Source organism: Ascaphus truei, chromosome 2 (genome assembly GCF_040206685.1).
Source record: "Ascaphus truei isolate aAscTru1 chromosome 2, aAscTru1.hap1, whole genome shotgun sequence".
Classification (NCBI taxonomy): Eukaryota; Metazoa; Chordata; class Amphibia; order Anura; family Ascaphidae; genus Ascaphus; species Ascaphus truei.
In genome coordinates this window covers 417,502,163-417,514,619 of record NC_134484.1, presented here as the reverse complement: position 1 = coordinate 417,514,619, position 12,457 = coordinate 417,502,163, and the positions used below count along the sequence as shown (strand labels likewise).

Genomic DNA, 12,457 nt, shown 5'->3' with positions numbered 1-12,457 from the left:
CCTCCCGCCTCACATGCACGTGGGAGCGGCCGGACGGGTGAGTGATCGAGCAGGCGGACGGGTACTGCGGTTGCCACGCCTGCCTCACAGCCCCCACGCCGCCGTCCTACCCCCTCCCAACAGCTGCGGCTGCCACGGCCGCCTCACCGCGCCTCACAGGCCCCACGCCGCCGTCCTACCCCCTCCCAACAGCTGCGGCTGCCACGGCCGCCTCACCGTGCCTCACAGGCCCCGCGCTGCTGTCCTTCCCCCTCCCTACAGCTGCGGCTGCCACGGCCGCCTCACAGGCCCCGCGCTGCTGTCCTTCCCCCTCCCAACAGCTGCGGCTGCCACAGCCGCCTCACCGCGCCTCACAGGCCCCGCGCTGCTGTCCTTCCCCCTCCCTACAGCTGCGGCTGCCACGGCCGCCTCACCGTGCCTCACAGGCCCCGCGCTGCTGTCCTTCCCCCTCCCTACAGCTGCGGCTGCCACGGCCGCCTCACCGTGCCTCACAGGCCCCGCGCTGCTGTCCTTCCCCCTCCCTACAGCTGCGGCTGCCACCGCCTCACCGCGCCTCACAGGCCCCATGCCGCCGTCCTACCCCCTCCCAACAGCTGCGGCTGCCACAGCCGCCTCACAGGCCCCGCGCTGCTGTCCTTCCCCCTCCCTACAGCTGCGGCTGCCACCGCCTCACCGTGCCTCACAGGCCCCGCGCTGCTGTCCTTCCCCCTCCCTACAGCTGCGGCTGCCACGGCCGCCTCACCGTGCCTCACAGGCCCCGCGCTGCTGTCCTTCCCCCTCCCTACAGCTGCGGCTGCCACCGCCTCACCGTGCCTCACAGGCCCCGCGCTGCTGTCCTTCCCCCTCCCTACAGCTGCGGCTGCCACCGCCTCACCGCGCCTCACAGGCCCCGCGCTGCTGTCCTTCCCCCTCCCAACAGCTGCGGCTGCCACGGCCGCCTCACCGCGCCTCACAGGCCCCGCGCTGCTGTCCTTCCCTTCTCCCTACAGCTGCGGCTGCCACCGCCTCACCGCACCTCACAGGCCCCGCGCTGCTGTCCTTCCCCCTCCCTACAGCTGCGGCTGCCAAGGCCGCCTCACCGCACCTGCTGCCTCCGGGGATAGCATGAAGGGGGAGGGGGGCATGCGGGGGGGGGAGAGAAGAGATGCAGGGGGGGAAAGATAATACACCCACTCACCCACCCACTCACCCACTCACCCACCCAGTCACTCACCCACTCACCCACCCAGTCACTCACCCACCCACCCACTCAAGTGTCACTCACCCACCCAGTCACTCACTCAGTCACCCAACCACCCACCCATCCAGTCACTCACCCACCCAGTCACTCACCCACCCAGTCACCCACCCACCCAGTCAGTCACTCATCCACCCAGTCACTCAGTCACCCAGTCACTCACCCACCCAGTCACTCACCCACCCAGTCACTCACCCACCCAGTCACCCACCCACTCACGCACCCACCCAGTCACTCACCCACCCACCCAGTCACTCACCCACCCACCCAGTCACCCACCCACCCAGTCACTCACCCACCCACCCAGTCACTCACCCACCCAGTCACTCACCCACCCAGTCACTCACCCACCCAGTCACTCACTCACCCAGTCACTCACCCACCCAGTCACTCAAGTCACTCACTCACCCACCCAGTCACTCAAGTCACTCACCCACCCACCCACCCAGTCACCCACCTACCCAGTCACTCACCCACCCAGTCACTCACCCACCCAGTCACTCACCCACCCACCCAGTCACTCACCCACCCAGTCACTCACCCACCCACCCAGTCACTCACCCACCCACCCAGTCACTCATCCACCCAGTCACTCACCCACCCAGTCACTCACCCACCCAGTCACTCACCCACCCAGTCACTCACCCACCCAGTCACCCACCCACCCACTCACGCACCCACCCAGTCACTCACCCACCCTGTCACTCACCCACCCACCCAGTCACTCACCCACCCAGTCACTCACCCACCCACCCACTCACCCACCCACTCACCCACCCACCCAGTCACTCACCCACCCAGTCACCCACCCACCCAGTCACCCACCCAGTCACTCACCCACCCAGTCACTCACCCACCCACCCAGTCACTCACTCACCCACCCAGTCACTCAAGTCACTCACCCACCCAGTCACTCAAGTCACTCACTCACCCACCCACCCAGTCACTCAAGTCACTCACTCACCCACCCACCCAGTCACTCACCCACCTACCCAGTCACTCACCCACCCAGTCACTCACCCACCCAGTCACTCACCCACCCAGTCACTCACCCACCCAGTCAGTCACTCACCCACCCACCCAGTCAGTCACTAAAGTCAGTCACTCACCCACCCAGTCAGTCACTCACCCACCCAGTCAGTCACTCACCCACCCAGTCAGTCACTCACCCACCCAGTCAGTCACTCACCCACCCAGTCAGTCACTCACCCACCCAGTCACTCACCAAACCCAGTCACTCACCCACCAGGCACTCAGTCACCCAAGTCACCCAGTCACCCACCCACTCAGTCACCCACCCAGTCACTCAGTCAATCCCAGTCACTCAGTCACCCACCCACTCACTCACTCAGTCCCTCAGTCAACCCACCCAGTCACTCACCCACCCACTGAGCTCTGAAGGGGGGGAATTGGACATGTGAGAGGGGGGGGAACGGAGGTGTGAAGGGGGGAAGGGCCGGAGCTGTGAACGGGGGGGAGGGGGGAACCCAGCTATTAACACGGGGCCACATTCATGTGCAGGGGGGCCCCGATTGCTGTTAACGGGGGAGAAAGGGGAAGGGGGGGGGGAGAGGCCAATGGGGGGAGAGAGAGAGGGGGAGCGAAGAAAAAAAGAGAGGGAGGGGGAGCGGAGAGAGGGGGGGAGCGGGAAAATTCAATGCCGGGCAACGCCGGGTATATCAGCTAGTATATATATAAAAATACTTGTCAGATTTGGTTAAAAAATGGTATCGATCACTCAGATGAGACCCCTTAAACATGTCACTAGGGGGATGCCCCCTTGGTCCTAGGAGGGATTGCCCCTTTAAAGGAGCAAAACATGTGAAATTTATGTTTTTTTATTTTTATTTTTTTAAATAAATCCATTCTTCAGTATTAGATAATAGTGACTGTTTTTATTTTGTTTTTATTCCACTCTTAATGCTATTTTTACCGTATTTTAAAGCCTCCTTTGATTTCTATAGCAGGTTTTAGCCCATCTCCCAAGCAGTGCAAGATCTTTGTCACACTTTCCTGTTTGTGATTATTTGTTGCCAAAGTTCCCAGCAGTTTGAGCTGCAAACTGTAACAATAGATAATGTTACCTTCGTAATATAAGGATATATAGTAGCTGCGGAGTTTCAATGACTGAAGCAGCCATTTTGTTAGTCACACAATCAGGATTTTTACAAATGTATAACAGGAGCACCAAACGATTGCCAGTTTAGGTAAGAATGTAGAATTATACATTTCCACATGCTTTACATATATAAGTCAGAAAAGAAAAAAGTTGGAAAGTAGCATTGCTGCTTTAACTCTCCCCTAAGCAAAGTTGACGTAATAAGCTTCCTGTCAACTTCACACCCCCTCTCCCAGACCAGGTTCTCTGTATTTAGGGATCAGATGACTTACAGTGCTGGGTTCATCACTTACACCCCGTGTGAGATATTTTGAATTATCCTATCAAGGTGCTCTTCTAGGCACCAAACCCTGCTATGCATTTTCCACATGTAAACCCAAAGAGTTAAACATGCACTTGATTAATTTTGACGCTATTAAGAGACAAAAAAAAAATCTCTTGGTCTAATTATCTTCCTGTTGGTCTACAAATTAGCCTTGCAAACATAACTAACCATACTAGGCCAAGCCAGGCCTTTCAACCCTTTGAGTGCCGGAGGAGCTGCATTCCGTGGCCTCAGTGAGTATAGACTCGCTGTCCCACGGATTCGTGTTTAGCTGCTGGATTAATGCAGCTGTTCTCCTTGTCCAGAGTCCGCGTATAAAATCTGCTGTGGATTCTTGGGACACAACAAAGAACCAAGACCAGTGTTTTGCGTATTTCATACGTTTTCCTGCTTTTTACTTTTTAACTGCAGCTGGCATCTCATCAGTTGGGACTTTGTAATTATGTGTTAAATACCTTTACCAATTCTGCAAAAATGTAAAAGTCTGAAAATGTTCCTTTACTTTCCATTAGAAGAGGGGCTATTTAACGGGGAAACTTTCCCCTGCATTTTTAAGATTTAAAAATTTCTTCGCTTCACTATTCAGTAGGTTGTCTATTTTAAACTCTCTAGTTTTATCTTCCCTGTAAACTGATTAGTTTTTATTCCTAAACCATTATCCCAAAACTTGAATTAATATGGCTGCTAATTTCCTCTCATTTATTGACATTGGCAAACCTCAAAGTACCTTATCAGAGAAGATTAAGAGGAGACATTTTTTTTTTTTCTGATGAGGCCCTTTGTGGAGAAGGGATATATAAGAGAATATACACAGCAGTAGTTGCCATGTAAACACTGGCACACAGGCTTTTGGCCTTTCTAAATACAAAATAAAATGGAATAAAAAATAGCTATAGAACAAAACCGGTTGGTAATTTGCTGCAACAATTTTGAGTGACCCCAAGACGTAGCTACTACCTCAAGGGTTCTGGCACCCTGGGTGCTGCGTGACATAGTAGCTACATTCAAAAAAATTGCTCGCTTGGAGACAATGCGAACACAATCTGCAATGATGGCAGACAGAGGGGGGTGACTCCTCCACTTCAGTTACGTCAGCGACGGAGCGATCATGGTCACATGAACAGAAGTGCCGGAGGGTCCTTGGCACTCTGGCTCTCAAAGGGTTAAGGGGCTTCACAGTGACCTGACTTTCACAGTAGTTCATATTTAGGGGAACGGTACCCCTAAGGGACAGTCCCACGCCATGGGCAAAATAAAACGAAGAACTTATTGCGATAAAGATGTAACCTTAACATTTCCCATGACCGGGGTTTGCTGGGAGTAAAGGATGGCATCAAATATTTTCTGAGAGGAACGGTTCCGGAAAATACTGGTCATGAAGAAGGATAATGGCAAATACTGGGCATGGGGAAGGATAATGGCAATTGCTGGGCATGGGGAAGGATAATGGCAATTGCTGGCCGCGGGGAAGGATAATGGCAATTGCTGGCCGCGGGGAAGGATAATGGAAATTGCTGGCCGCGGGGAAGGATAATGGAAATTGCTGGCCGCGGGGAAGGATAATGGCAATTGCTGGCCGCGGGGAAGGATAATGGCAATTGCTGGCCGCGGGGAAGGATAATGGCAATTGCTGGCCGCGGGGAAGGATAATGGCAATTGCTGGCCGCGGGGAAGGATAATGGCAATTGCTGGCCGCGGGGAAGGATAATGGCAATTGCTGGCCGCGGGGAAGGATAATGGCAATTGCTGGCCGCGGGGAAGGATAATGGCAATTGCTGGCCGCGGGGAAGGATAATGGCAATTGCTGGCCGCGGGGAAGGATAATGGCAATTGCTGGCCGCGGGGAAGGATAATGGCAATTGCTGGCCGCGGGGAAGGATAATGGCAATTGCTGGCCGCGGGGAAGGATAATGGCAATTGCTGGCCGCGGGGAAGGATAATGGCAATTGCTGGCCGCGGGGAAGGATAATGGCAATTGCTGGCCGCGGGGAAGGATAATGGCAATTGCTGGCCGCGGGGAAGGATAATGGCAATTGCTTGCTGTCGGGAATTAATTGCATGAAATACTGGGCCGGGGAAAGTTGTCCACTGGGGCAGTTTTAGGCTCCTTCTCCGGAGACGCAGGAAACGCATTTTTACCCACAGCTCTGAAAAAGGTAAGTCAGGTTGTTTCTGTAGTTATCTTCCTTAGGCTGCGCTTATAGTGCCGGCGAGAGCGACGCGACGTCGCTTCAAAACAAATGTATTGAAGCCATCGCGTGCGCTTACCGTAGCGCAACGGATTAGTCGCAGTCGCTGGAAGTCAAGTCAATTTGAAACTATGAGCCAATTTGTAAAGAAAAACCAAATACATTTATATACAGTGGTCGACAAATCACCAAAAAATCTACTCGCCACCTAGTACCAAACGTGTGCTGCTTGGGTCAATAGGAGCTCGCCACGATGTTAAATCCACTCGCCCGGGGCGAGCAAATGTATAGGTTTGTCGAACACTGTTTATGTAGAATGAGTCAGTTGATCTGTTTAAGTATTTGGTGACTTCTGTTTAATCATCCTTTTACTGCCACCCCATTAAAGGTACAGCTCAACCCCGTTATTACGCGATCCGTTACAACGCGGATCCGCTTATAACGCGGTGCAAGGGTGGCTCCCAATTTTCGTATGTATGAATACTTTACAACACGATTATTGGTATCTTAAATACCTTATTGTAAAATGCATACAATTGTACGTTATTTCTAACGCAAACCACTTATAACGCAGTGTGATTCTTTGGACCCCAAGCACAGCGTTATAAGGGGGTTGAGCTGTATGTGTGAAATGATGGTGGATATGCTCAAATGCCTGGCCTGTAATATTTAACATTGTACACTGCAGGGGGAAAGCTCTTTCTTACATGTCTTAATTTGAACTCTTAATACTTATGTGGCCATAAGGCCAACAATAGCCTTGGCAAAATGAGTGGGACACTCTTTACATAAGGATAAACTGTTCTAGAACAGTGTGTTCCTCATGCACAGCACTAGAAGTCTAAACAACCATGGTACTAACAAATGAATCGAGCTTTTTAAGGGAGCCGTCTGTGAAAACTTTGAGGTTTTTTGTGTAATTTTTTTTATTCCCTCTTCACATAAAAATCAAGTGCATCCGCTCTTCCTCTGCAACTGGAAGGTATAAAATAAGAGACTGGTCTGGGATTGGGGAGTTTGTGGGAGATGTCGATGCGTGGAAGTTTTTATTCTATTTCCCTTCACATGAAAATATATATATATATCTTTGTTTTAGCAGATGATGCATTACAATACCCAAGACTCGTTTTCCCTTTCTTCTTTGATTATTATATGAAGTAAAAGTCCACGCTGCCCCGGTGCATGTCGCCTGGGCTGGGATAAATGTTCTCAAGTTTAACATGCTCAGAACGTTCCAAGGGAAATGCGGTGAAGCCGTCAATTGCTTTATATATGCGCAAATTATTTTCTCATGAGATATAAATAATGCATGTGAAACTAATCAGTATATTCAAACCAACTAAGCTTCTTTTCTGTATGTGTGTGTGTGGGTCTGTGCAGCGGAAAGTCAGCCTCCTTAATAAGCTCTCTGTGCCCCCACTGAGCATATTTAGGCTACAAAATGTGCTGAGATCATCGCTTAAGAAGTTCATCCGCTTCCAGCTAAAATAGACTTGAACACTCCACGGGCTATTTATCATGTTACAAGATTCGCTGCTATTGCAATATCTGTGGTTAAGTGCTCGGTCTTAGCATTGTGATATTTATTGAGCACAATTTGAAGAGTGTCACCTTCTCAGACACTTGTGGATTGAAATGAGCATTCCCTCCTAGTACACACAATGAGTAAGGGGGGAGGTTCAGTATCTGGCACTTTGGTACTAGGTAGGGGGTCCTGTGTGTCCTGGGGCTTATAGAGCACCTCCTACCTTGTGCTAGCCAGGCTATTGAAAACTGGGCCACCTGAAGAATTAAAGGTTCTAGGTAACGCCAGTCAGTACCATTGTGCACAGTGTAGTGGTTCAAGTGTGTCGTTACTAAACCATTGACTGCCAGAGGGGCCTGCACACAATGCATTGCTGACCCCTCTGGCAGTGAAAGGGTTCAACGATCTACTTGACCACCCATGTAAAAATACTTCTTCATACTATTATATATTTGCATGTCAGTGAGTTCATGAGTTATGAAGTACACCAGAGTACCTCTACTTTTTTTTTTTATTGACAAATGTATACTTCCACTTATGCTTTCTGAGCATAAATAACGTACACATCCTTCTAAAACGTGGTCAAAGTAGCTTTACCCAATGTTAAATACACTTTCAATTTGTTGAGGTCTTCCACAATACCACTACTTTTTGGAACTCAATTTAACCACTTCTTACTGTTGCTTTTAAAATGGCATCACTCAGTGGAGCAGGACATGGACATCGCACAAATTGTAACCGGTTTTCTTTTTAATTGCAGTTTATTGTCGAATGCCATGGAAACACACTTCTCCCACAGTTTTTGGGTATGTCCCGGCTAAATGTCGATGGAGTTGAGACATACATGATTGTTACGAGGAATGTCTTCAGCCACCGTCTCTCTGTGTATAGAAAATATGATTTAAAGGTAAAAGAATATCAGTAATGTCATACTACGTTGTACTGTGTATACTATAAATGTATATGTTGCTTTAGTATTTGTAGTTGAAATACTACAAGCTTGATTGCAGTACTTATCACCACTGCACTGTCTTATCCTAGGTACTGATCCACACATCTATATTGCAATGTGTAGGGCTGAGTAGATTCACCAGAGGGAAAAAGTGGAACACTTGTGAGTTTCTGGAATATTGTATGCAGATTGAATTCCATCTCTTGTCTTTTTCTCTGCATTGCATTTGTCATTTCTCAGTGCACTCAGGGCCCCGGGCAACAGTGCCGATTCTGCACTACCGTATTGAAAACTTCCATTCATGTAAAAAATACTTTCTGTGCGGTTGTGCTGAATTGGCACAATCGCACTATATTGAATTGCCCCCGTCGTCTTCTCATACATTGGAGCTTTTTTTGGTAACAGCGGGTGGAGGTCTCACTGGTATCCTTCAACAAGATCAACCATCCACTGCATCGGTAAGATACTGAATATTAATGAGATTCTTGCCACCAGACTAAAGACATGGATCCTTGACCAAACAACCCCAGGTTGGCACTTGTCAACCAACAGATACAAACCAGCAGTCTCTAATTGCCCATAGCCTTAATCAGGTCATCATATATGTATTTTTAAAAGCAGTAGATATATTGTTGAAAGCATCTTTAACAAGTATTGTATTGTATTGTATGTCTTTATTTATATAGCGCCATTAATGTACATAGCGCTTCACAGCAGTAATACACGTGATAATCAAATAAATAACAGATAATATAAGTAACAGATCATGGGAATAAGTGCTTTAGACATTCAGGAAGAGGAGTCCCTGCCCCGAGGAGCTTACAGTCTAATTGGTAGGTAGGGAGAACGTACAGATACAGTAGGAGGGAGTTCTGGTAAGTGCGTCTGCAGGGGGCCAAGCTTTATGTACATGTCACAGATGGTGTCTGATGACCAGAGGGATAGCTGGGGTTCTATTGTTCTGCTCAAGTTGAGGAACCTAAGGGGCTCTCTTTAATTTCCGCATCAGGTTCAGAAAAATGAGCTCTGCTGTCAGGTATGGCTATTTAGAGGTACCACCACTGTCCATTTTGTAGTATTTGTTAGTATGAAGAGGCCTTAAGTCATTTGTGATACTTTCAGGTAGCTGTTAAGGTTCAGCAAGATTTAATTGTTCATCATATGGAATTCTACTTCAGTCCAACCGTAGGGTATTCTTAACACAGGTGTCTTGCTGATGGATCTGTTCTCTCCTAAAGAATGGTTGTGTAATGGTAATTTGCTTTAATCCTTCATTCACAGAGAGTACTTTAAGGTTCTCTAGACTTCAAAGATATGCTTCATTTTATGACCGCATAAAGTATTTGTTTTTCGACACAAACACATTTTGCATGGACTGTCTAACTAGATAGATGTCGCAGGCCCATTCATCCTTCCTAGAGAAAAACATTTGCGTGTATTTGAGGCAAAAACATTGCAAAAGAAACTAACCTTGTCAAAAACTTCCAAAGTGAATATCTTGCCTAGAGAGCCATTTTGAACCTAATATTTGCAAAAATTTAACCATTTTGTTTTGTGTTGGAAGTCAGAAAATGGCGTTCAATCTAATTTTTTGTAAATTTCATCAAACAATTACAACTTTTGCAAAGCAAACTGATTCACAAATTTACCATTTCTGAACCTTCAACAGTCAATGGTGACTTCAAGGCATCTGATTTGCAATACACTTATTACTTCTATAGGATTAAACTAAGCCACTTTTCATTGCCTTGTCAAAGCGTCCACCTGTTCTTGTTTGGATGCAACAATAAGTGGAGTATAGACTAACAGTTAGGAGAGGTGATGATGTATTCTGGATTTTTGTAGAACCTGCAATCAATGGCAGACTTGAGTCTTAAACTTAATATAAAAAGTATGTACGGCAAACCGGCACAAACCCAAAATGCTCATTTATTTGGATTTATTATAATCCGATTCGGCACTATGGACGTCAATGGGATTTTCAGCGCAGAAGTGCCGAATCGATATTACCGCACATTATTGAATAAGCTCCAAAGTATCTCTATCTGCGGACAACTCCAGAGTTAGACAACTGGATGTAGAAGAACAGGAGCAAATTCTACATACTAATCTCCTAGGCCCATATAGTTCCCAGGAGGAAGGAGTTCTTAAAATTGCTACTTGTGGATTGAACATACTAAAGGTATGTATGGACCACCTAGACTTATTGACCTTTGTTTAAAGAATACCATGAGCAAACTTGCATCAGTCTTCATCCACTATAAGATCTTCAACACATGAATTGCGGAAAATATTGGGGCATGTGTTGCATCACTAAAGTACACTTAATGTAATTGGTTTGTTCTGAAAAATGGAGCTATGTGTTGTTAAACTTGAGAACCATAGAAGTCATTTTCTTTGGACAAATGAAGCCTCTTATTATTACACCTAATTTAACGATTTTACACACGATGTGAATAACATGCTGTTAGCTTGATGTGTGCAGAATCTTTCTATTGCAACGATTTGGTGCTATATCCAGTGTTTGTTTTTTCAGGGCTCCACGGTCGCTAGAGAGGCCAGTGACAAAGAAAAGGTGAGTGAGAAGCACATGCAAGTGTATTTGTTATTTTCCCATGAAGCATACATTGTAATGCATGTAGTGTTGCACGTTCTGTGATGCTTTGCTTTTAATGTACATTGCTAAGTTTTACTGCAGAAGTGATCTGCAACGATTTCTCTGCTGTACGCTGCAGAGAAAAGGTTGTATATCTGGCTGTGTGTCAACATTTTGGCACACCAAAAAGTATCTTGAAATGTGTTCTTAGATTTTTAATGGGCATGTGATGAACATTGTAGTTCCTTGTAGGAGCTTCATCATTTCTTGGAGGCAATTTTGGTATAAGAAAAATGCACCAGATATATTGAAAAGAACAGTCACAGTGACAGACATTGGATTTTTCTTTGGCTTTGCATCTGTTTTCTGCCTAGGAAACTTTAGTACAGGCCGTTTAAATGTTTAAATCTGAGTGCAAGACCTGGGCCTTGCTGCATCATCAGCGGGCGGAACGGGAAAGATTGCAGCCTATGAGTAGGTGACATTTTTACACACTAAGCTTACTGCACCGACACACTTTATTCGAGCAAATACCCAGTATGTACCTGGCAGATACCTGGAATGCGCCGCTTCTCACCTCTGACAAGCCCCGTTGCGTTTGCCTTCCCAGCCTGGGTTCATGCCTGGCTGACGGGCGGCTGATCTGTTAAATGATAATGATTAGGATTTAATAGGCTGCAATGCTTCGCGTGTCTACCAGATGGCATAAATTCATGAATTGTAATGCAGTATATATATATATACTGTGCAGTATTGCAGAAAGCGGGAATAAAATGCTTCAATCCCTGCATGGAAAATACCTCAATGCACTCGGGCAGAAAACAGTCACAAACCTCAATACACCCGGGTATACCCGAATTCGTGGGACTAGCCGAGCTCGAATAAAGTGTGTCGCCAGTGTACGTTGATTTGCAGCTCTCCCCGTCCCCTCCCCGTCCCCTCTCTCTCCCCATATCCCTTCTCTCACTCTCTCCCCATATCCCTTCTCTCACTCTCTCCCCATATCCCTTCTCTCACTCTCTCCCCATATCCCTTCTCTCACTCTCTCCCTATATCCCTTCTCTCTCTCTCCCCATATCCCTTCTCTCTCTCCCCATATCCCTTCTCTCTCTCTCTCTCCCCATATCCCTTCTCTCACTCTCTCCCTATATCCCTTCTCTCTCTCTCTCTCTCTCTCTCTCTCCCCATATCCCTTCTCTCTCTCTCTCCCCATATCCCTTCTCTCACTCTCTCCCCATATCCCTTCTCTCACTCTCTCCCTATATCCCCTCTCTCTCTCTCTCTCCCCATATCCCTTCTCTCTCTCTCTCCCCATATCCCTTCTCTCACTCTCTCCCCATATCCCTACTCTCACTCTCTCCCTATATCCATTCTCTCACTCTATCCCCATATCCCTTCTCTCTCTCTCTCTCTCTCTCTCTCTCTCTCTCCCCATATCCCTTCTCTCTCTCTCTCTCCCCATATCCCTTCTCTCACTCTCTCCCTATATCCCTTCTTTCTCACTCTCTCCCCAT

General features: G+C 47.7%; 1 protein-coding gene across 3 annotated transcripts in view; it reads left to right on the top strand.

Annotated features, from left to right (window-relative positions):
* The window catches only part of PIP4K2A (phosphatidylinositol-5-phosphate 4-kinase type 2 alpha), a 175,767-nt gene that overhangs the window by 138,684 nt on the left and 24,626 nt on the right, over positions 1 to 12,457 (top strand). For all 3 annotated transcript variants that reach the window (XM_075587561.1, XM_075587559.1, XM_075587560.1), the window contains 2 exons: positions 8,156 to 8,302; positions 10,884 to 10,922. In XM_075587561.1, coding sequence (XP_075443676.1) covers positions 8,156 to 8,302; positions 10,884 to 10,922 — 186 coding nt within the window. The remainder of the gene's footprint in view (positions 1 to 8,155; positions 8,303 to 10,883; positions 10,923 to 12,457) is intronic.